The sequence below is a fragment of the Schistocerca gregaria genome, chromosome 2 (genome assembly GCF_023897955.1).
Source record: "Schistocerca gregaria isolate iqSchGreg1 chromosome 2, iqSchGreg1.2, whole genome shotgun sequence".
Lineage (NCBI taxonomy): Eukaryota > Metazoa > Arthropoda > Insecta > Orthoptera > Acrididae > Schistocerca > Schistocerca gregaria.
The window spans coordinates 922,980,420-923,002,176 of record NC_064921.1 but is presented as its reverse complement, the minus strand read 5'-3'; the positions used below and the strand labels follow the sequence as shown (position 1 = coordinate 923,002,176).

The following is a 21,757-nucleotide window of genomic DNA, read 5'->3' as shown; positions in this document are numbered from 1 at the left end:
GTGTGATGTCCTTAGGTTAGTTAGGTTTAAGTAGTTCTAAGTTCTAGGGGACTGATGACCACAGCTGTTGAGTCCCATAGTGCTCAGAGCCATTTGAACCATTTTTATTGGCCACTGTCAGATTTCAGGGGCCCCGTGTTTCTCAATAAAATTGTTGTAACATCGCATCCTTTCGATCACAGGTGAAGAAAGCAAGCATTCTCATTCGCCACTCCATTCTCTAACGGACAGTACTCCATTGCAAAGTGCTGCTTCCTGGTGGTACTATTCAAATGTATATTTCCAACAAGTGCTGGAAAGCATCCGCCGTCATGGGGAAGCCACTAGCTCTTAAAACAGCATCGTATGCTCCAGTCAAGACCGTTTAGAACGATTACGGAAGGACTATGGCATCCACATTAGCCAGGAATGTTATGTTGCAATAGATCGTCACACTTCATCCACGTTAACTTAGCCACAGTCATTACTGACTGAAAAGTGAAAATACGGCCTCTTAACTTGGTCAGGAAGGAAAACGACAAGGGCTAGACCAATAGGGATCTGGCACAGGTCATTCACTGATACAAGATAAAAATTTATTTAGCACAGACTGAAATACATGAACCCAATTAAGAATGTAATTAAGCAACAATGAATCTGAATACTGAACAAATGATCAGTGATGGCAGTAAACAATAAATCTGAATACTGAATATTAATCAGTGAGAGCAGCAATCAGTGTTTGCCAGGCCATAAGGTAAAAGACTGATACAAATTCAAGCCAGATTTAAACAGCCATAAAAAGTACCAAAACTTCATGAGCAGAAGGCACCAATAAGAAATTTCATAAACTCAACCGGACACATAGTAGGCTACTGCCAAAAAATTCTCGAGCCAAAATACAAAATGACCATAGGAGAACAAAAGATTTAAAACTTTATAAAACAGACATGACAGCAAGGCTTGCAGGGATCCACAAAAGTATTCAAATAATAAGAATGTACATTAAATAAAGATGACCATTGAGTTCTCAACCACTAGTGGAATGTTTAAGTAACGTAAAGAAGCAATAAGGTTATAAAAAGGAGTGCCTTTTAATTAACGAATCGAATGACTCAGAACTGCTCTAAAGCTTCCACTTAACTGTATACAGCAGCATTAAAGGCTACAGCAGCGCTTGGAAGAAAGAAGACTGCAGAGGACTGCGCTAGATATCGCTGACCGAGGCTCTCGCACTGAATCACATAAACTGGCGGCTGTGTAAGCCGACTGGGCCCAGAATGAGTGGGTTTCAACAAGGAACGGTAAAGAGCGCTGATGCCAAAGCACAAGCAGTCTTAACAAATTTCCTGCAGCACACATAAATTCCAATAAATGCAAGCTCAAGTCACAGCCAAGATTATAGTAAATAAATGAATACGCTCCCCATAGTTAAATGCAGTTTCTTACGGAGCGATATTCGAAACTGACTTGTCTGCTAAGAAGTTAGCAGAAAACTTGAAACACCACTTAAAATTGGAATAAGGAAATTCCAGAATTAAATCGTTGCACCAAATCCTGCAGGAACAAATGATTAACCACACCCCGAGCCAGTCGCCTCAAATTCTACGACTCCTTGGCACGTACACAGCCCACGCCAAGGTCGGAACGGACGTTGTGTCCAAAAACAAATTAAAATTTCCATTTGAGCCAATTAAATAAGGCAAGCGCATTATACGGACAGCCTGAAGGAGAATAAGCAGTACATTACCATCAATGAATAAGATAAAGAGGAGTCAAATCCAAAGAGACGGTCAATTTTTTGCAAAGCGATAACTACAAATTGAACAGAGCATTTCTTCAAAGTATTTAGATTAAAAATAGATCATACTGTACTTAACACTGACACTGATAACATACGGTCAACACGAAATTCCACTTCCCTGCAGGAATAGACAATATGTGATAACATTAAAATCGACCACTGTGCGCAGTAATTAATATCAGCTGATAGTTATCTGCCTCTAAGGAAGTGAAAATTAATAACAGGCGGATAGATGCACTTGAACACACATAAATACCACACTGCCAACAAACTTCACGACAGGCTTCCTTGTAGAAGCGGGTACTAACATTAGTCCAAATTAAAGCCACCAGATAAAATTTCCAACAAGATGCAATGTACAAATACACTATATGATCAAAAGTATCCAGACACCTGGCTGAAAAATTACTTAAAAATTCTCAACTCCCTGCATCGGTAATGCTGGAATTAATACGGTGTTGGCCCACCTTTAACCTTGATGACAACTACCACTCTCGCAGACATACGTTCAAAGTGCTGGAAGGTTTCTTGGGGAATGGCAGCCCATTCTTCACGGAATGCTGCACTGAGGAGAGGTATCGATGTAGGACGGTGAGGCCTGGCACAAAGTCGGCGCTCCAAAACATCTCAGACGTGTTCTATATGATTCAAGTCAGAGCTTTGTGCAGGCCAGTCCATTAGAGGGACGTTATTGTCGACTAACCACCCTGCCACTGGCCGTGCATTATGAACAGGCGCTCGACCTTGTTGAAAGATGCAATCGGCATCCCCGAATTGCTCTTCAACTTTGGGAGACAAGAAGGTGCTTAAAACATCAATATAGGCCTATATTGTGATAGTGCCACCGAAAGCAGCAAGGGGTGCAAGCCCCTCCATGACCACACCATAACACCACCGCCCCCGAATTTTCGAATTTTACTGTTGGTACTACACACGTTGACAGGTGACCCTCACCGGGCATTCGCCATACCCACACCCTGCCATGGGATCGTCGCATTGTGTACCGTGATTGGTCCTCCACACAACATTTTTCCACTGCTCAATCGTCCAATGTTTATGCTCCTTACACCAAGCGAGGCGTCGTTTGGCTTTTACCAGAATGATGTGTGGCTTATGGGCAACCACTCGACCATGGAATTAAAGTTTTCTCACCTATCGCCTAACTGTCATAGTACTTGCATTGGATCCTGATGCACTTTGGTATTCTTGTGTGATGGTCTGGGTAGTCGTCTCCCTATTACACTGTAACCTCCCCACAGATAACTGATATGTATAATAACCTTCCAACAGTAAAAATATAATATATATAATTCTCATTCAGCGTAACCTCCCAACAGTTACATTCCGTAAGCTGTCAATAATAAAATGTAACTAATCTGCCCAGACCCGTGGTACAGTCGTGTTCCGGTACTCGGCCAGTGCACATCGCGCGGTGACGGGCGGTAGCACGGGCCAGTGTTTACGTCGCGAGCTGTGCTGAGGTGGAGAGCTGAGCAGCGTGTGCGAGCGCTGTTAACGTTTGTTTCTGTATAACTGTTGTAAGTAAGATGTCGACAATTAACAGAGCGAACAGCGTTCAGTGTGTTTTCGATCGCACTGCCTTGCGACCGACGGCGTTTGAAATTCATGAGTGGATCTTTGAGGATTTGAAATTGCCTGACGATGTAGTCGACACGTTCCAGTTGGACTTTGTGCAGTACTCGTTATTTATCAAATTTATTTCGAGTGACACTTATGAGAAATTCGTTGAGGAGCATGTTGGTGTGAGACCATTCCGTCATAATGATGGCAGTATTAGTTATGTCCAAATCGTGCCTTCGGGATACGGAGTAAGAACCATCAGGGTATTTAATGTGCCACCTGAGTGCCCTAATGATCTGATTGCACGTTCTCTGTCACTGTACGGCGCTGTTTTGTCAGTTACAAATGAAAAATGGTCGAGTGCCTATCGCTACCAAGTTAACAGCGGGGTGCGAAGTGTACGTGTAGACTTGAAAAAGCATATACCTTCGTATGTTGCCATTGGCGGCTGTCGTGCACAGGTAACTTACATTGGTCAACCCCCTATCTGTTCGATCTGCCATTCAACTGAACATCTGCGGATGAACTGTACACGTCGACGTCCATTTCAACTTCCACGGGAACGTCCTGCAGACGGTAGTGAAAAGCTTGTTCCACTATTGAGTGAGGTGGTCGCGGTTACTGTACCACCACCCCGCCAGCCGGAACATGTCAGCGAGGCGGAGATGCAGTTCAGGTGGAATGTAGTGCCAAAGACATGCGCGGTAGGACGGACGTCGATTCGACACCGTCATCCTCGCCGGGGCAGTTACCGCTGGATACCAACGATGCGCCAGCCACCTCTGAAACTAAGCCGTGTGAGATACAGGAGCGAGTGCAGATCAGTTTGCCTGAACCACCCCTATCGGCAGAGACTGTAGCAGACACGAAGAAAGGCCGCCGAAGGAGAAGCAAAGGGAATAGTAGCAAAGAGGAAAAGTCGAATGATTTAGGACCCTTACACATGTCAGAAAGTGACAGCGAGACTGAACCTCAATCATCTTGCTACGTGCGCTGCGGGGACACCGCGAGGCAAGAACGCATTCGTGAACAAACCAAACACCTGAAGGCACTACTGAGCGCTGAAAGGGATCAGAGCACCGTAACGGCTAAGAGGAAGAGCGAGCAGAGCAGCGAGCAGCTGCCACAGCGCTCCCGCAGGAACTCGCTGACGTCAGTCGCAGCCCCGCGTGGTGGCCAGACGGATGCGGCCACGTTGACAGACTCAGCCGGCGGTGGCGGGCAGGGCAGCGCGCGCACCGCGCACCGCCCCGGCAGCAATGAGCCGTGGTGGCAGCAGAACGAGAATATGCAGCAGTAGCTGCTGTCGCGCATGACCATCGCGCTGCGACCTTCCCCTCCCTGACCCGTTATTGGTTTTGACATTTCGTTTCGTACTCCAAACGTTACCAACGAGTTTGGTTCAAAGCCGGAGAAAAGGACGATGCGAAACTCAGAGCTCATTGTCTTCTGAACCATCATGGGTGACAGCCAAACCTACAACATTACCACACTTAACGTCAATAGAATTCAAAGTGCGGTGAAACTCCGTTCGCTAACTGATTTCTTGTATGGTACCAGCGTTGACATTGCCTTCCTACAGGAGATAGTCACAGCCTTACAAGTGCCCGGTTACGTTCTTATTGATAACGTCAATCTCCAGGATGCTGTAGGCACTGCCATCCTTTTGCGCGACGGTATATCCTTTACGGATGTGCAGCGGCTGCCTAGTGGTCGTGGCATTTCTCTTCGAGTGAATGGTGTGCAGATTGTTAACGTTTACGCCCCCTCAGGTAGCACTCATAAGAGAGATCGTTCAAAATTTTATAAAACCGAGGGTCCCATTCTTCTTAGCGCTTATCGTGAACATCTCATCCTTGGTGGTGACTTCAATTGTGTGCTCAACGATAGAGACCAAACTCCTAACACGAACAGATGTATCGAACTTGAACATTTAATTCATGGCATGCGTCTTCATGATACATGGGAACAACTGCACGGTGAACGGGTAGCGTACACTTTCGTAACCAGTCATTCTGCCAGTCGGCTGGATAGGATCTATGTGTCCGATGCCCTCCAGCGACACACAGTGAACTGTGACATAGCTCCTGTCAACATCTCCGACCATTGTGCATATCAGTGTTACCTCAACCTACAACGCCAGACAATTTACCACGGGAAGGGCTACTGGAAATTGAATGTCAGCCTTCTGCAGGAGGCCCAACTTGAAGAGGAGGTGAACTTAACGTGGCAACAGCTCCAGCGGCACCGACGTCGTTACGCTAGCGTTCTACAGTGGTGGATTCAGTGTGCTAAGCCTAAATTACGCCTGACCCTCATGAGCTACGCGCGACAAAAAAGCTTTTGGCAGAAACAGACTATTGAATTTTACTATCGCTGTTTGAGAGAACTGTACAGTTGCACTAACAATCCTTCTCGAGACATCGACGTAAAGATCAAACGATATAAAGCGAAAATCACGGCGATACAACGCCAACGAATGCATGGCACTATCGTGCGAGCCCACCCCAAGGACGTTGCCGCCGAAGAACGGGCCTCTCTGTACCGCATCCTGAGAGCGACGAAACGGCGTAAAGCTATGTTGATTGAAGCCGTCGTTGATGACACTGAGAATGCCATCACGAAGCAACGTGACATCATCTCGCACGTCTACGACTATTATAGTCAACTTTACAAGAAGAAACTCGTTGATGAACACTCGTGCGAGGATTTTCTTAGGACCTTGAGCTGTCGCTTGTCACAACAGGATAATGCAAAGCTGGGATCTGTTTTCACAGAGGACGAAATCCGACTGGCGGTCCACAGTGCAAAGAAAGGGAAGTCACCAGGACCCGATGGTCTCAGCGCTGAGTTTTACCAGCGATACTGGAACGTCCTCGGTCCGACACTCCTCGAGATAGCGAATGAACTCTGGCACCTGGAAGTCATACCCAAGGCATTTACGGAAGGTATCATCCTGCCCTTACCGAAAAAAAAGGAACAGCAAGAAGGTCGAAAACATGCGACCCATCACACTCCTGAATGCCGACTTCAAAATCATCACCAGATCGATTAAGCTAAGGATCCAAACCGTTATGTACAAGGTTTTAGGCAGTTACCAGTACAGTGCAGTGCAAGGTCGAAGTGCAATCTCAGGTGTGTGCGATTTGAGGGACATCATCTGTTCATATGCTGAAACTAAAGGACAGGGCGCTCTGATCTTTCTAGATTTTGAGAAGGCTTATGACCGTGTACGTCATGATTTCCTCTTTCAAAGCATGAAGAAACTAGGATTTGGACCTCATCTCATAGAATTAATTCGCAACCTTACTACAAACGCCTCTTCACGGATTCTCATTAATGGCCATTTTACAAAAGAAGTTTCCATCGAGCAGTCCATCCCCCAAGGATGTCCTCTGTCAATGATTTTGTACGCCATTGCAGTAGAGCCGCTCCTGAACAACTTAGTGCATAGCGGGATCGGGCTTAGCGTCGAGTCTGTCACTATCCCATGCATTGCGTATGCTGACGATATATGCGTAACTGTGTCATCATCGCAACAACTTCTGTCAGTAGCAACTCTTCTACAAACATTCACGTTTCTTTCAGGAGCAATACTCAATAGAACTAAAACCACAGTTAATCAAATCGGTGGCGGTATCGGAGACATATCCCATGTTACCTGGTGCAAGGTAAAGGATTCTCACACAGCCCTCGGTGTTACTTTTGAAGCCAAACCAGACAAATTCCTGACGAAGAACTGGTCACACATGCTTAATAAATTACGTGCTGCTTTGATGCTTCACTCCGACCGTGACTTGAACATACTACAGAAAGTTAAGACCATCGAGATCGCCATTACGAGCAAGATGAATTATTTGGCGCAAATTCTTCCAATCTCCGACCACCTAGCCAAGAGTATACAACAAGCGTTATGTTGGTTTATTTTTAGGGGGCATATTTTCAAAGTTCAATTCGATACCTTAACCTTACCTTCGTCCAAAGGTGGCCTTAACCTCATTAAAGTACATAAAAAATGTGTCACCCTGCTCCTAAATCGCATCAGGAAGGAGTTTCGTACCCGGAGGACCAGTCTCATCAGAAACCTCATTCAGCGGTGGAAACCTCATAGCCTGGACCCACCCGTTAATGTCGCCGGCATTCTACTTTCTTACCGACATGTGCGACTGTACTACATGGAAATGAGCTACGTTCGACACAACATCGTCGATACCGGAAGCCTGACGAACAGGAAGCTTTATGACCTTCTCATGACAACAAACCACACGAATCGTCTCGAAGAAAAATATCTACATACACATTGGAGTATAATATGGCGGAATGTGCACAACGACATGTTACCATCACGCGTCATAGCCGACTGGTATCTCACAGTCAACGATAAAGTAACAACGAATGAAAAGCTACATAAAATAGGCCTTCATCCAACACCCAACTGTGACGCATGTGGAAGAGTCGATACGCTCCTTCATAGGTTCACTTGCGGACATGCAGAAGAAATTACAACATTTCTTCGTCAACGATTGTCAGTGATAGACCGTACGACGCCCAGTGGTGTAGAACTTTTAGAGATCACTCAGCCACAAAAACTGAGGTATCCACGAGCAAAAAACAACGCTACAACGTGGATCATGGGCCACACAGCATCGTTTATTATGCAGAATAGGCATGCTACTTTTCTAGACTATTATTCTTACATAGAAATTGAACACTTTAAAATAAGCCAACATTGTGACTACAGGAGGATATTTGGAAATATGCTGAAAATCATAATTAACTGTTAAATGCTTCAAATACAATATTTGGATAGTAGAGGTTGCCTGTATGTATGAAGCCTATTTGCTTCCTGGGACTTTAGTTCTTGCCGGAATTTTAAGATACTATTCAGATGCTCACCAATGCAGAATGCATTTTTTTTCTTTCCCATTTTCCTCTCAATATTTTCCTTCTCTCGCAGAGCAGCGGAGCAACTTTCCTTTCAACAATGATGTAATAGTCTTTTGTGCACCTCAAGAAGACATTTCCTTTCTTTTCTTATATTGCGCAACGGCAGCCTAGAACTCATATATTCTATGTTCATTCTATTTTCATTACAAATCGGAGCACATGTTTATTTTCCCTTCCTAAAAAAACAAAAAAAATTTAAAAAATAAAAAAGATGGTAGAGCACTTGCCCGCGAAAGGCAAACATCCCGAGTTCGAGTCTCGGTCGAAATATAAAAAGAAAAAAAAAGGAAAAAAGGGGTAGCGTCTTTGATTCATAATCAAAATGTCTTCGGTCCCGGGTTCGATCCCCGCTACTGCCTAAATTTTGATAAATAATCAGCATTGGCGGCCGAAGACTTCCGGCTTAAGAAGTCAGCTTCATTCTGCCAACGGCCTTGTCAAAGAGGGCGGAGGAGCGGATAGAGTTTCAAGGCACTCTCTTGTCCTAGGGGTGGGAAATTGCCCCTAAAGGCGGAAGAATCAGCAATGATCAACGACATGAGGATGCAGAAGGCAATGGAAACCACTGCATTAAAAACACGTAACGTGTACCCACAGGACATGTGGCCTGTAGTTGAAGAAGTGTCATGATGATCTCTCCATTGGCAAAGGATTCCGGAATAGTCCCCCATTCGGATCTCCGGGAGAGGACTGCCAAGGGGGAGTTTACCATGAGAAAAAGATTGAATAATCAACGAAAGGGTAATTCTCTACGAGTCGGGGCGTGGAATGTCAGAAGCTTGAACGTAATAGGAAAACTAGAAAATCTGAAAAGGTAAATGCAAAGGCTCAATCTAGATACAGTAGGGGTCAGTCAAGTGAAGTGGAAGGAAGACAAGGATTTCTGGTCAGATGAGTATCGGGTAATATCAACAGCAGCAGAAAATGGTATAACAGGTGTAGGATTCGTTATGAATAGGAAGGTAGGGCAGAGGGTCTCTTACTGTGGACAGTTCAGTGACCGGGTTGTTCTAATCAGAATCGACAGCAGACCCACACTGACAACGATAGTTCAGGTATTCATGCCGACGTCGCAAGCTGAAGATGAAGAGGTAGAGAAAGTGTTTGAGGATATTGAAAGGGTAATGCAGTATGTAAAGGGGGACGAAAAATTAATAGTCATGGGCGACTGGAATGTAAGGCGTACCCAGGAGCCGATATAGACTCAGATCACAATATAGTAGTGATGAAGAGTAGGCTGAAGTTCAAGACATTAGTCAGTAAGAATCAATACGCTAAGAAGTGGGATACGGAAGTTCTAAGGAATGACGAGATACGTTTGAAGTTCTCTAACGCTATACATACAGCAATAAGGAATAGCGCAGTAGGCAACACAGTTGAAGAGGAATGGACGTCTCTAAAAAGGGCCATCACAGAAATTGGGAAGGAAAACATAGGTACAAAGAAGGTAGCTGCGAAGAAACCATGGGTAACAGAAGAAATACTTCAGTTGATTGACGAAAGGAGGAAGTACAAACATGTTCCGGGAAAATCAGGAATACAGAAATACAAGTCGCTGAGGAATGAAATAAATAGGAAGTGCAGGGAAGCTAAGAGGAAATGGCTGCAGGAAAAATGTGAAGACATCGAAAAAGATATGATTGTCGGAAGGACAGACTCAGCATACAGGAAAGTCAAAACAGTTTTGGTGACATTAAAAGCAACGGTGGTAACATTAAGAGTGCAACGGGAATTCCAATGTTAAATGCAGAGGAGAGATCAGGTAGGTAGAAAGAATACATTGAAAGCCTCTATGAGGATGAGGATTTGTCGAATGTGATAGAAGAAGAAACAGGAGTCGATTTAGAAGAGATAGGGGATCCAGTATTAGAATCGGAATTTGGAGGACTTACGGTCAAATAAGGCAGAAGGGATAGATAACATTCCATCAGAATTTCTAAAATCATTAGGGGAAGTGGCAACGAAACGACTATTCACGTTGGTGTGTAGAATATGTGAGTCTGGCGACATACTATCTGACTTTCGGAAAAGCATCATCCACACAATTCCGAAGACGGCAAGAGCTGACAAGTGCGAGAATTATCGCACAATCAGCCTAAAAGCTCATGCATCGAAGCTGCTTACAAGAATAATATACAGAAGAATGGAAAAGAAAATTCAGAATGCCCTAGCTGACGATCAGTTTTGCTTTAGGAAAAGTAAAGGCACGAGAGAGGCAATGCTGATGTTACGGCTAATAATGGAAGCAAGGCTAAAGAAAAATCAAGACACGTTCTTAGGATTTGTCGACCTGGAAAAAGCGTTCGACAATATAAAATGGTGCAAGCTGTTCTACAAACTGAAAAAAGTTGGGGTAAGCTATAGGGAGAGACGGGTCATATACAATATTTACAACAACCAAGAGGGAAAATAATGGTGGACGATCAAGAACGAAGTGCTGGTATTAAGAAGGGAATAAGACAGGGCAGTAGCCTTTCGCCCCTACTCTTCAATCTGTACATCGAGGAAGCAATGATGGAAATAAAAGAAAGGTTCAGGAGTGGAATTAAAATACAAGGTGAAAGGATATCAATGATACAATTCGCTGATGACATTGCAATCCTGAGTGAAAGTGAAGAAGAATTAAATGATCTGCTGAACGGAATGAATAGTCTAATGAGTACACAGTATGGTTTGAGAATAAATCGGAGAAGACGAAGGTAATGAGAAGTAGTAGAAATGAGAACAGCGAGAAACTTAACATCAGGATTGATGGTCACGAAGTCAATGAAGCTAAGGAATTCTGCTACCTAGGCAGTAAAATAATCAATGACGGACGGAGCAAGGAGGACATCAAAAGCAGACTCGCTATGGCAAAAAAGGCATTTCTGGCCAAGAGAAGTCTACTAATATCAAATACCGGCCTTAATTTGAGGAATAAATTTCTGAGGATGTACGTCTGGAGTACAGCATTGTATGGTAGTGAAACATGGATTGTGGGAAAACCGGAACAGAAGAGAATCGAAGCATTTGAGATGCGGTGCTATAGACGAATGTTGAAAATTAGATGGACTGATAAGGTAAGAAATGAGGAGGTTCTACGCAGAATCGGAGAGGAAAGGAATATGCGGAAAACACTGATAAGGAGAAGGGACAGGATGATAGGACATCTGCTAAGACATGAGGGAATGACTTCCATGGTACTAGGGGGAGCTGTAGAGGGCAAAAACTGTAAAGGAAGACAGAGATTGGAATACATCAAGAAATAATTGAGGACGAAGGTTGCAAGTGCTACTCTGAGATGAAGAGGTTAGCACAGGAAAGGAATTCGTGGCGGGCCGCATCAAACCAGTCAGTAGACTGATGACAAAAAAAAAATCTCCCAATAACAAATTATGCACACTTATAACCTTTCAATAATTGACTGTGAATTTAAACTGGTAAATTCTGGACGTCAGCAGTGCTGCGTCATGGCACTGAAAGATCATTTTGAATAAATTGAAAATTCTTCCCTCAATACGGTTTCCGGACAACGCATATATATCTGCTCCTATATGAAATTTTTCTGGCACAGCCCAGTGCAATGCTGGCCGATATGTTTATCATGTATAGAAGAAACAACTGATTTTTCTTTACAATAATCGGGATGACCATCGATTGGAGACACTAGTAAATTCTTTAAATTGAAATGAATGATAGTCAAAAGTAAATTTTTATAGGAAACATTATTATTAAGAGATTTTTTAAAAAAACATTTACTTGGGACCTGATATAAGAATCCCATTCAATACCTCCTCATTAGTTATGTGATCTTCTCCCCAATCCTATTCAACACCTCCTCATTGAATAGGATTGGCGAGAAGAGAAGTTTGTGGCACAACTTGACTAGAAGAAGGGATCGGTTGCTAGGACATGTTTGAGACATCAAGGGATCACCATTTTAGTACTGGAGGGCAGCGTGGAGGGTAAAACTCTTAGAGGGAGATCAAGAGATGAATACGCTAAGCAGTTTCAAAAGGATGTAGGTTGCAGTAGGTACTGGGAGAAGCTTGCAGAGGATAGAGTAACATGGAGAGCTGCATCAAACCAGTCTCAGGACTGAAGACAAAAACAAGTGTTATAACAATACTACGTATGCACGAGGCTGCTTTTACCTTATACTACAACGCTCAGGCAACGCCATTTCTCACACGACCGGCCCAGCCAACTCTATACACCAGACTGCTGGCTACTACTTACTCCTACTGCAACACAGTTCCTACTGCATACAAGACTGCTCTCTGGTCTCAGATTCTTTTATGGCGTATAAATCGCAGGCAGTGCGTGAGCAATCCATCGAAAGTACATCTGCTCGAGTGCGCTAGCAACAAATTCCTTAGTCGTGGACCTCTTACAACACACTGGCGACCATGTTCAACTGTCGGCGGTCTCTGTCAGTCAACAGACGAGGTCGACCTGTATACGTTTGTCCTGTACATGTGCCCTAACGTTTTCACTTCACTATCATATCAGAAACAGTGGACCGAGGGATGTTGAGAAGTGTGGGAATCTCGCGTACAGTCGTATGACACAAGTGGCACCCAATCACCTGACCACGTTTGCAGTCCATGAGTTCCGCGGAGTTCCCCATTCCTCCCCCTCACGATGTCTAATGACTACTGAGGTCGCTCATATCGAGTACCTGGCAGTAGGTGACAGCATAATGCACCTCATATAAAAACTGTATATTTTTCGATTCGGATACTTTTGATCACACGGTGTGTATAATTAAAATATTTAAGAGACCTCTTTAATACGAATTCTTGCTCATATAATTCAGCCTGCAAATTCCATGGGGGCCCCGGACTTCAGTACCAATAAACAGAACCGGAGCATGAAATTCCAGTACACACCTGCGACACCCGACAGGTTTTTAAGAATCCACTCCTGTGGTTCGTCGGCACTCCTGTGGTTCGTGGGCACTGCTAGCCAAATACAGTTCAACGTAACCCCTGCACATCCTTCCCAATTTACGCCAGATGAGTGGCGACAAAAGGCCTCCTATCCGCTTCGTTGCTTCACTGGTTACCACCTTCATCAGGCTGTCATACTGCCCTTGCGTATCCAGCAAGGCAGCCCTCAAGCCACGCCAGAGGTAGCTGCGCTCGCTGGGCAACATCTTAGAGCCAAAAATAAGGAACTGCGTCTCGATATCGATACACTACGACAAATGTCCTCAGCTCACTGACCACACAAACGAAAATCGTGTGCAGCGCATCGAGAACCTCTTTCTTGACGCCCGTTCGATGCAGGGCTCGGTATTCAACTGGCTTAGCCGTGCGGCCTTGGGCGGCTTGCCACGGTTCGCCCTCCCCCCCCCCCCCCCCCCGCCTCATCAGTGGCTTGAGTCCTCCCTCGGACATGGTAGTGTGTGTTGTCCTTAGCGTAAGTTTAAGTTAGGTAGTTTTTAACCCTAGCTACCGATAAAACCTCAGCAGTTACGTCCCATAGGAACTTAGCACAAATTTCCAGAACCGGCTTAAACGCTATAGCTCATGATGCATCTACAAAGCCAGTTACGTTTTGTCGACAATAGCTCGGGAATCCCACGCTCACATGTGCTGTGTACGTTCCTTTCCAGGTGGCTCGCAAGTGGTTGGTGCCGAGAGTGCAGCTGGCTGCACAGATAGGGATGCGCTCTTACGCCCAGTCTCCGGACGGCCCCATCAAGCTGCAGCTGACCCACGTACAGGGAGAGTTCGGTCTGTTGATCCTCGGACTCTTCTTGTCGCTGGTTGTCCTCCTGGTAGAAATAGCCATTCACCGCAAAAACGCCGTCGTCGCACAGCTGAAGGGCTTCACCACCACGAAAGTAAAGCAGAGGGCGCACCCCACAGAAGGCCCGGTCGAGAAAGGAGCTCCGTCAGTTAGTCTACTATACAGCCGACGCCTGCGAGCAAGATGGGTCACAGATATTAAATGTTAATAAAAGAAAATGTTCCTGTTCATCAGAAGTTCTTGCCTGGAGTTAGTACATATTGACATGCCTAACGTATTTTGCAATTGATGTGGTGTCCGTCGGCGCACTACATTTAAAATCATTTTTGATATTGTCTCACTTGTCACGACTGAATATCACTGCTTTAGTTGTAGCGCCGATGAAATTTTTCTGACTGGATGACATAGCCGTTAAATTCTGCAGTAAACAGAAATTACTTAGTAGCTATTAATATAATTGCCTAATAACGACTACTTCGGTATACGAAAATTCTAATGACTGACGCGCGCACACACACACACACACACACACACACACACACATACACATACATACACGCACGATCTACGGGACTTACTTCCCTTTCCTTTCTTCGTAGATCGCACATGGTTAGTTTGCAAAGCTGGTATTGGTAACGATTCTTAACGAGAGTTTTCTCTGTTTGTAACCGTTGTAATCTGTTAGCGAAAAGAAATATTTTGACGCCAAAAATTCGGCCTAGTTCGCCTCCTTACCATAGAGCATGGAGTATCAGATGACTGTGGTTCTTAGGCGCCGTTTGTCACTCGTATACAGCAGTGCCTTTATCTGTCATTAGCTGGTTGCTTGTGAAGCTGTTCTGCAAAACGTAACAACTATATTGCAACAGCATTCTATGTTTCAGTGACGCCGTAACATTGTTCCATACACCTCCTACACACTGGTTTTATTAAGAGAGTGTAACATTGGGTATAAACTGACAATAATGGAAAAGAAGAAAGGATCAGAGTTTATTTCCGTTATAAAACAATTATGACGGAAACACTCACAAATCTGTCTCCATATAAATACGAAAGTAATATATAACGGACCTCTTGGTGTTCGAGTCCAGCCGCTGGCAAGGGTGATGGTTTTAATTACACTGTTAATGTGTATCCTCAATAGTTTCAAGAGTAGCCACGTAATACGCTTTCTTATGTGGCATATGTATTTAAAAAGTGTAAGTTTTAGCATTCAGCTGACTTGTTTCTACATAAATGTTTAAATAATAATTTTGCAAACAAAATATGAATAATTCTCTACGTTAGGCCTGTAAGTAATTATACGTTTCAGTGTGTAAATTTAATTACATTGGCTTTTCAAATAAAGATGCCCTTATTATGGCAATGTAAGATTGTTCAGTTGATTATTAAAGTACTACAAATACTCCTTGCCTAATAATTCTGTAAACTGTGTAAACTTAAAAAAATTTGTAACTGAGTATGCGTTTATTATAATATAGTGGTGATGTCGATGCGGCCCACCAAGATTTCATTACCTGTGTCAACCTTTTCATCTCAGAGTAGCATTCGCAACCTTCATCTTCAATCATTTGCTTGATGTATTCCAGTCTCTGCCTTACACTACAGTTTTTACTCTCTGCATCCCCCGATATTACCTTGGAAGTTATCCACTGGTGTCCACAGTTGTCCTATCATGTAGGACCCTCAAAACATATTTTTACGAATTTTAACAATATTGGACGGTCAGATTCACGTACTAATTCAAAAGATATGTCCAAATTATTAATAAATTCATTAAAGGCAGATTTTTTTACCGTCTAAAGTCTGGGGAATGTATTTAAGAGCATCACTGATACAAGTGATGGGTACTACTGCTCCAGCATTGGCAACTGCACTACTCACGGAGCAGTATTCTTCATCAAAGAGCTCTATAAAATAAATACGAAATGGGTGCTCGGTCAAACACTTGGTCATGCAAAACAACATACATAATTGGACTGCTATGGGCCAAGCTGGGTAGTATTGGATGGGTAACCACTTAAAGTTCTTATTAAAATTGCATATGTTCTCTTACCCGAAAACAGATACCTTCTTTTCTGCAGCAGAACGTACAGTCGTAATGTGTAATCTACCCATCATCGATGATTAGGAGGTCTCCTTATTTGTTAGGTTTCATAGTGTCAGCTGCGCGAGCCCCATGAATGGACTCGGTCGTCAGCCAAAAAACAAAATAATTTTGCATACCCTGAACCTCTCACATGCAAACTGGCTTCATTTACTAAGTTTCATAGTGTGAACAGTGCGAGCCGTGCAAACGAACTCGAATGTCAACAATATAAAAAGAAATTTTGCTTGTACGTAACATTGTACACGCGAATGATTTTAACCTACCCTTAAATTGTAACAAGTGGAATAGCCCTGACCTTCTGCAGTCCACCTTTCATGGACCGCTTTGGAAAAGAAAAAGAGTCCTTCAGCAACTGCTAGATATCTTTGGGGCGCCTCTGCGTGCCGCGACAGAAGTCTTATAAATACTAATGCATGTTTGGTTTTCACCGTTTACGCTAAGGTGACTACATTGAACACCGCGCATGGTGAGACGATGAAACATGGATCCATCACACAGAATTAGAATTTAGAATGTACAACAAACAAACAAGAAGTGACGTTCGTGGAAACGGCAATGCGCTTCTGTGAGCTGCATGACAATCCCGCCTTACGGGAAGTATCATGCTGTTGAATGGGGGCGGTTCCTCTCAGACTCGCGCGTTGCCCTTCGCGACAGCGCACAGAAACCAGGCACTCACACATGCAACTGTCATATCTCCTCTCCAAATTCACACCAAGTGTCCCACACGCCAGGCACACACAAAAATAACTATCTAAGCGCAATAAATACGTACTAATTACTACAACAGAAAATTGATTTACAAAGCGGCAAGTGTTGTTAACAGTCATCTACAGTTTTCGAAGTCGTGTCCTGTACTCTCTGGCTCATGGTCGTTAAAAATCCCCCAACCTCAAAGGCGTCATCATAAATTTTGTAAGCATTCGGTGCTGCTACCTGTCGCACCGAGTATGAGCCCTCGCTCAGGTGGAAAAACTTCCTTTCTTTTTCTCTTCGGCATCCGACAGCCTATGCAGTCTTACGAAGACTCCGTTCCCGATGTCATAAGTCTTCTTCCTTTTTTCTCTTCCCCCTATTCCATTCTTTTCGTCGCCCTCTCCATCACGAACTCTCGGGCCCAATTGACGTGTTGCTGGCGTGTTTCTGTTTCTCCTCCCGTCGGAGGTTTGACGAACCCGTCAGCCTCTAACTTCTCAAGTTTCTGGAACTGTAGGTCTATTGGTCTGTATCCCATACTGCAATTCACGGCTCCACTGAAGTACCACTCTGTCTTCCGACGGCACTGGACCAAGACATTGTGTCATTCATAAAACAATATCCTAAAGAACACTCCCAGCTGGTGCATGTATCATTCGGCGCGATTGGATTGAGGGTTTCTAATAGAGGAGAATGTCACTTTGATCCCTTGCTTTTGTAATACTGCCTTCAGTCTCGGAAATGTGTTTGTAACAAGGTCTGGGAGAATTTTCTTGGGCGTACCGCACACGCGCACATAACCTTTCGTCAGAATTCTTACACAGCTTTTCGTTGTGGTGCGGTTTGTGGCGTAGAGCCTGACATGCTTAGTAAATGCGTCCTTCCGGCAAAGGGAGGTAATGATTAACATACAGCAGATCATTTGGTGCTTCTGGTATCATGACATGCATTGCACCTCGAGCAATCATACTCGGATGGTTTACACACTGACACATATCGTATTTCTATTTCTGCAACCTTCCGTCTGAGCACGGCATGTTTCCACTCCTTGGCGATTGTCTCATACAATTTCGTCGCCCCGCAGTGGCCAAGATGCTGATGACAACGATCGATTAAATACACCAAAAGTGAATCCGGAAGCCAAATTCTCCACCTTCGTTCTTTCACATTCCCCCAGAAACGTACCGTTCACTCAACAGTGGACAGTAGAGGAGTATTTCTCATTCGAGCATTCTCTTCACCAACACCGCTCAGCAGAAAGTCCTTTAATCCTCGTATTTCTGGCTTCTGATAGTGTGGTGTGACTAACTCCGTCTATATTTTCAGCTGCCTTAACATTGCCACTACACACTTATTACTTACTCGCTCGGCGTGTTCTTTGTTGTCCTCCCGCGAAACATTTAGGATTCACCAGTCGGCAACTTTGTTGTGTGTACCTCAGCAATAAGCAATATCCAGATCATATTCCTGAATCGACAGCGCCACGGCATCATTCTGTTACTCTTGTATCTGGCGGTGCTTAGGAATATTAGAAGATGATGTTCCTTATATAAACAAGTTTTCCGGCCTAGCAGGTAGCTCCTAAACAGTTTTGTCACCTAGACAATGGCCATCATTTATAGTTTGGTATGAAACACCGTGTCTCTGCACCCAGTAGCTTCTGGATGCATGTAGCTACAATGTGCGTATCTCCATGTTTGCTTTCTTGCTGTAGACATTCCCCAATGCCTTGCGCACTTGCGTCTGTGAGGAGTTGGAGAGGTTCCAAGAAGTCAGGGTGTACCAAACAAATACCGTCACGTAGCGCTAACTTAATCTTCTCGATAGCATTTTCCTCCTCGTTTCTCAAGCTCCATTTCTTGCCCTTCTTCAACAGCGCGCATTAAGGACTCAACATCTGTGTGAAGTTGACAGTGTGCCCTCTGTAAAATGAAATCTCAAGAACCTCCTTCAGTCTCACGGCCTCTCTCGTTATGCGACGCCTGCATGAAATTCACTTGACGTTCGTGGTCTGGCACTTCCTTCCTCCCCTGATCTCCCTGGTGTGGAGCATGGCGTCTATATCGCTCTCGCCTATTCCCTTCTTCTTTTCTTCGTCCGTTATTGTGCCAGTTCTGCCCGTCACTGCGCCGAACAAACTCTTGTGACGCCCTATTTACTGTCCTGCATTAGCGAGTGGTGTCCTTTGTTTCTCCTGCTCCTCATTGTCGTCCAGAGACCTTAAAATATCGACGAATTGCTCTCTCGGCTGTGCACCGAGGAGTACACTTCGTACATGAACTACAAAATGTGAGAGCATCTAGTTACACCATTCCTCATCTGTCAGTTTCTCACCCAAGCATCCCACCAGAACGACAGCGTGAGCAGTGTATATTGTCATCGTTTCGCGTGACTGTGGCGCCTACTGTCCCCAAAATATGCTCAAATTTGCACTTGCCTGTGCGGTCAGGTTCCAGTATGCTGTCAGAAACTTTGTGGGGAAATCCTTGCAACTACTGTTCTCGCTAATTGTTACCGTCAAAACAGGCAGCTTCCTTCTGGTCGAGTATCTGTCGTACAACGGGCATAACTTTACATTCCGCCACTCCTTACGCACGCAGATTCCCTTTCGTGTCACATGCATCCAACCCCAGCAGGTGGCCTTGTACGTCGCGCCAGGCAGTAGTTAAATGTTAAAAAGGAACAGTTCTTTAAGACTAGGGAAAAATTACCGAAAATGTGCAAAACGTTAGATATTTAATGTTTCAGGAATAAGTCGCCAGGAAAGTAGCTGTTCTAACTAAGGTACATTGTAGCAATGAATCCACGTGGAAAGATTCGCATCTAAGAAAATTTTGCAATGTATAGAGATTTTAAACGTAAGATAATGTTGTCTCCTGCCTCTGTGACAGATAATCACTTAGTAAAACAAGGTGCAATGGGTGAATGAGAACAATGTAGTGAACAACATTACATTAGTTTTAACGTCATTTTCAGACTAATAGTTATATGAATTACAAGGCCTATGTTTTCAGTTAGTATGTCCAACTATGTGTGGCAAGAGCAAGCCGATAATGCTTACCTTACCTGGGCAGAAGGTCAGGTCTTGACGTACGGACACGTGGACGCAAAACGGTAAATCTGTGCTAACAACGCCTGTGAGAATGGACTATGCGTTTGGCAACTATGTGTCAACACTTCAACACCAGTCCACTTAGTGGTGCAGTTACGACCTGGCAGATAATACCAGGTCATAAAGTTTGTGACGTGTTTGTGTGAAGACTGTCCGACACAGAGGAAAAACAACCAACACTCTGATGTATGTACATTTTAAGTTACAACACATAAAAGTACCTGCACTTACACCCGTTACATGTAATGTGTACATGTATAAAGCTCCCCACTAAGGTCTGCATTCATGTTAGAAATTGCCGGTCAGATCTTACATGCTTGGCTCGACATGTGTGCAGAATCCAATCCTGCGCCCCCAAAGAACGAATTACAGCAATGAGTCCGCTGTCGAGGGTCGGAGAAGGGATAGGCGTAGAAGATTTCTCAAAAGTAGTTTACAATATGGGGGAGACGGATTTATCTATGCCAGGCACGGACGTCAATTGAAGCCTGTCCGCCATCTTGGTGAGTCTTAGAAACGTGTTTCTACCTTAAACCTCTGCGTTAACTTACCCTCTTACAGTTAATGTTTTGAACTGACCGACAGTTTTGACTACGTAGTTTGAAACAATATGATTTTGTCGATGAATACTCATCATGAAGTAGCTGAAAAATTTTAAATCTGATTTTCACTCATTGATCATGATGTACTCATCAAAACAGCTGAACGTTGTATTCCTGTTTTAAGTGAGTATGAAGAGCAGCACTGCAATATGACGACTCCGTCACGAGTCACCAGTATGGTGGAGGCAGGCTTCACTATTTCGGCGTAAGGACTGAGGGGAATCATACCACTTTGGGAAAGTGATGCGTTATGCTCTCTGTATTTGTAAGTGGCGAAGGATAGTCGTGACCTTGAGCAAACATTTTGTTATTTTAGTAAGTACGTGTTTGTTTCGAACCGCATATTGTACGGGAATTTTTTTTTTATTATTTTTTTTGCGCATGTCGACGGAGCAAAAGTGGACGCATGGTATCTGCAAGGCAGGAGTGATGAACAATTGGATTCTAGCGTACTGAGACATTTGCTGGTAGGGGCTGTTAAGCGACGTTCCACCTCGGACATTCACTGCGCGCGACAGAACATCACCGGGCAAGACAGTGGTCATGACGTGACTTGTAAAGCAGAAACTGACAAGGCAAATAGGTATTGTGAACTTTGTTGACGTCGTATACTGCAACATGGAATGTATATAGCAGAGGTGAAATACATGCGCGATTAATAAGCAGCACGTGATTTTGTCTTGTAGTGACTGTTGTTTGGCTTTTCCAGGCGGGATGGACTTGGCGTCATAGAGAAAGGAGTGTGCTGCCTCAAGATAGAGCAACAAGGTTCACTGAAACAGTTAATGCACAGAACTAACAGCATCACCAAAATTTTTGTATAGTCCCAGCTGAATACGTTGCGTAGGCGTCTCCCTACATTCTAAACTCCTTGGTTTCCCCTATGCCGAGCACTGAAGCAACATTCCACAGAGTACCTGCCAAAGCCTCCGCTTCCCCTCCCCCTGTCAAAACCTCGCGAAAGCGCTGGGATTACTCTTCCTCCTCAGCTGTTTCCCAAAAATGACTTACAAACAACAGGTTTTGATCTGTTTCATGTCTCCACTACTCTATGCCTGAAATTGGAATAACAGCAAGAGTCGAGCTTGTAACGATAGGTAGAAGATATCTATTGTTTCTTGCATTCGCGTTACCAACACTGTGGCCAGATTGTACAGTTTCCCATGCGGAAGGGTGATTTTGAAGATGTG

General features: G+C 44.2%; 1 protein-coding gene across 1 annotated transcript in view; it reads left to right on the top strand.

The window, feature by feature from the left end:
- Positions 1–21,757, top strand: part of LOC126336052 (glutamate receptor 1-like) — a 146,204-nt gene that overhangs the window by 68,874 nt on the left and 55,573 nt on the right. The window contains exon 7 of the mRNA XM_049999532.1: positions 13,911–14,195. Within this exon, the coding sequence (XP_049855489.1) occupies positions 13,911–14,195 (285 nt within the window). The remainder of the gene's footprint in view (positions 1–13,910; positions 14,196–21,757) is intronic.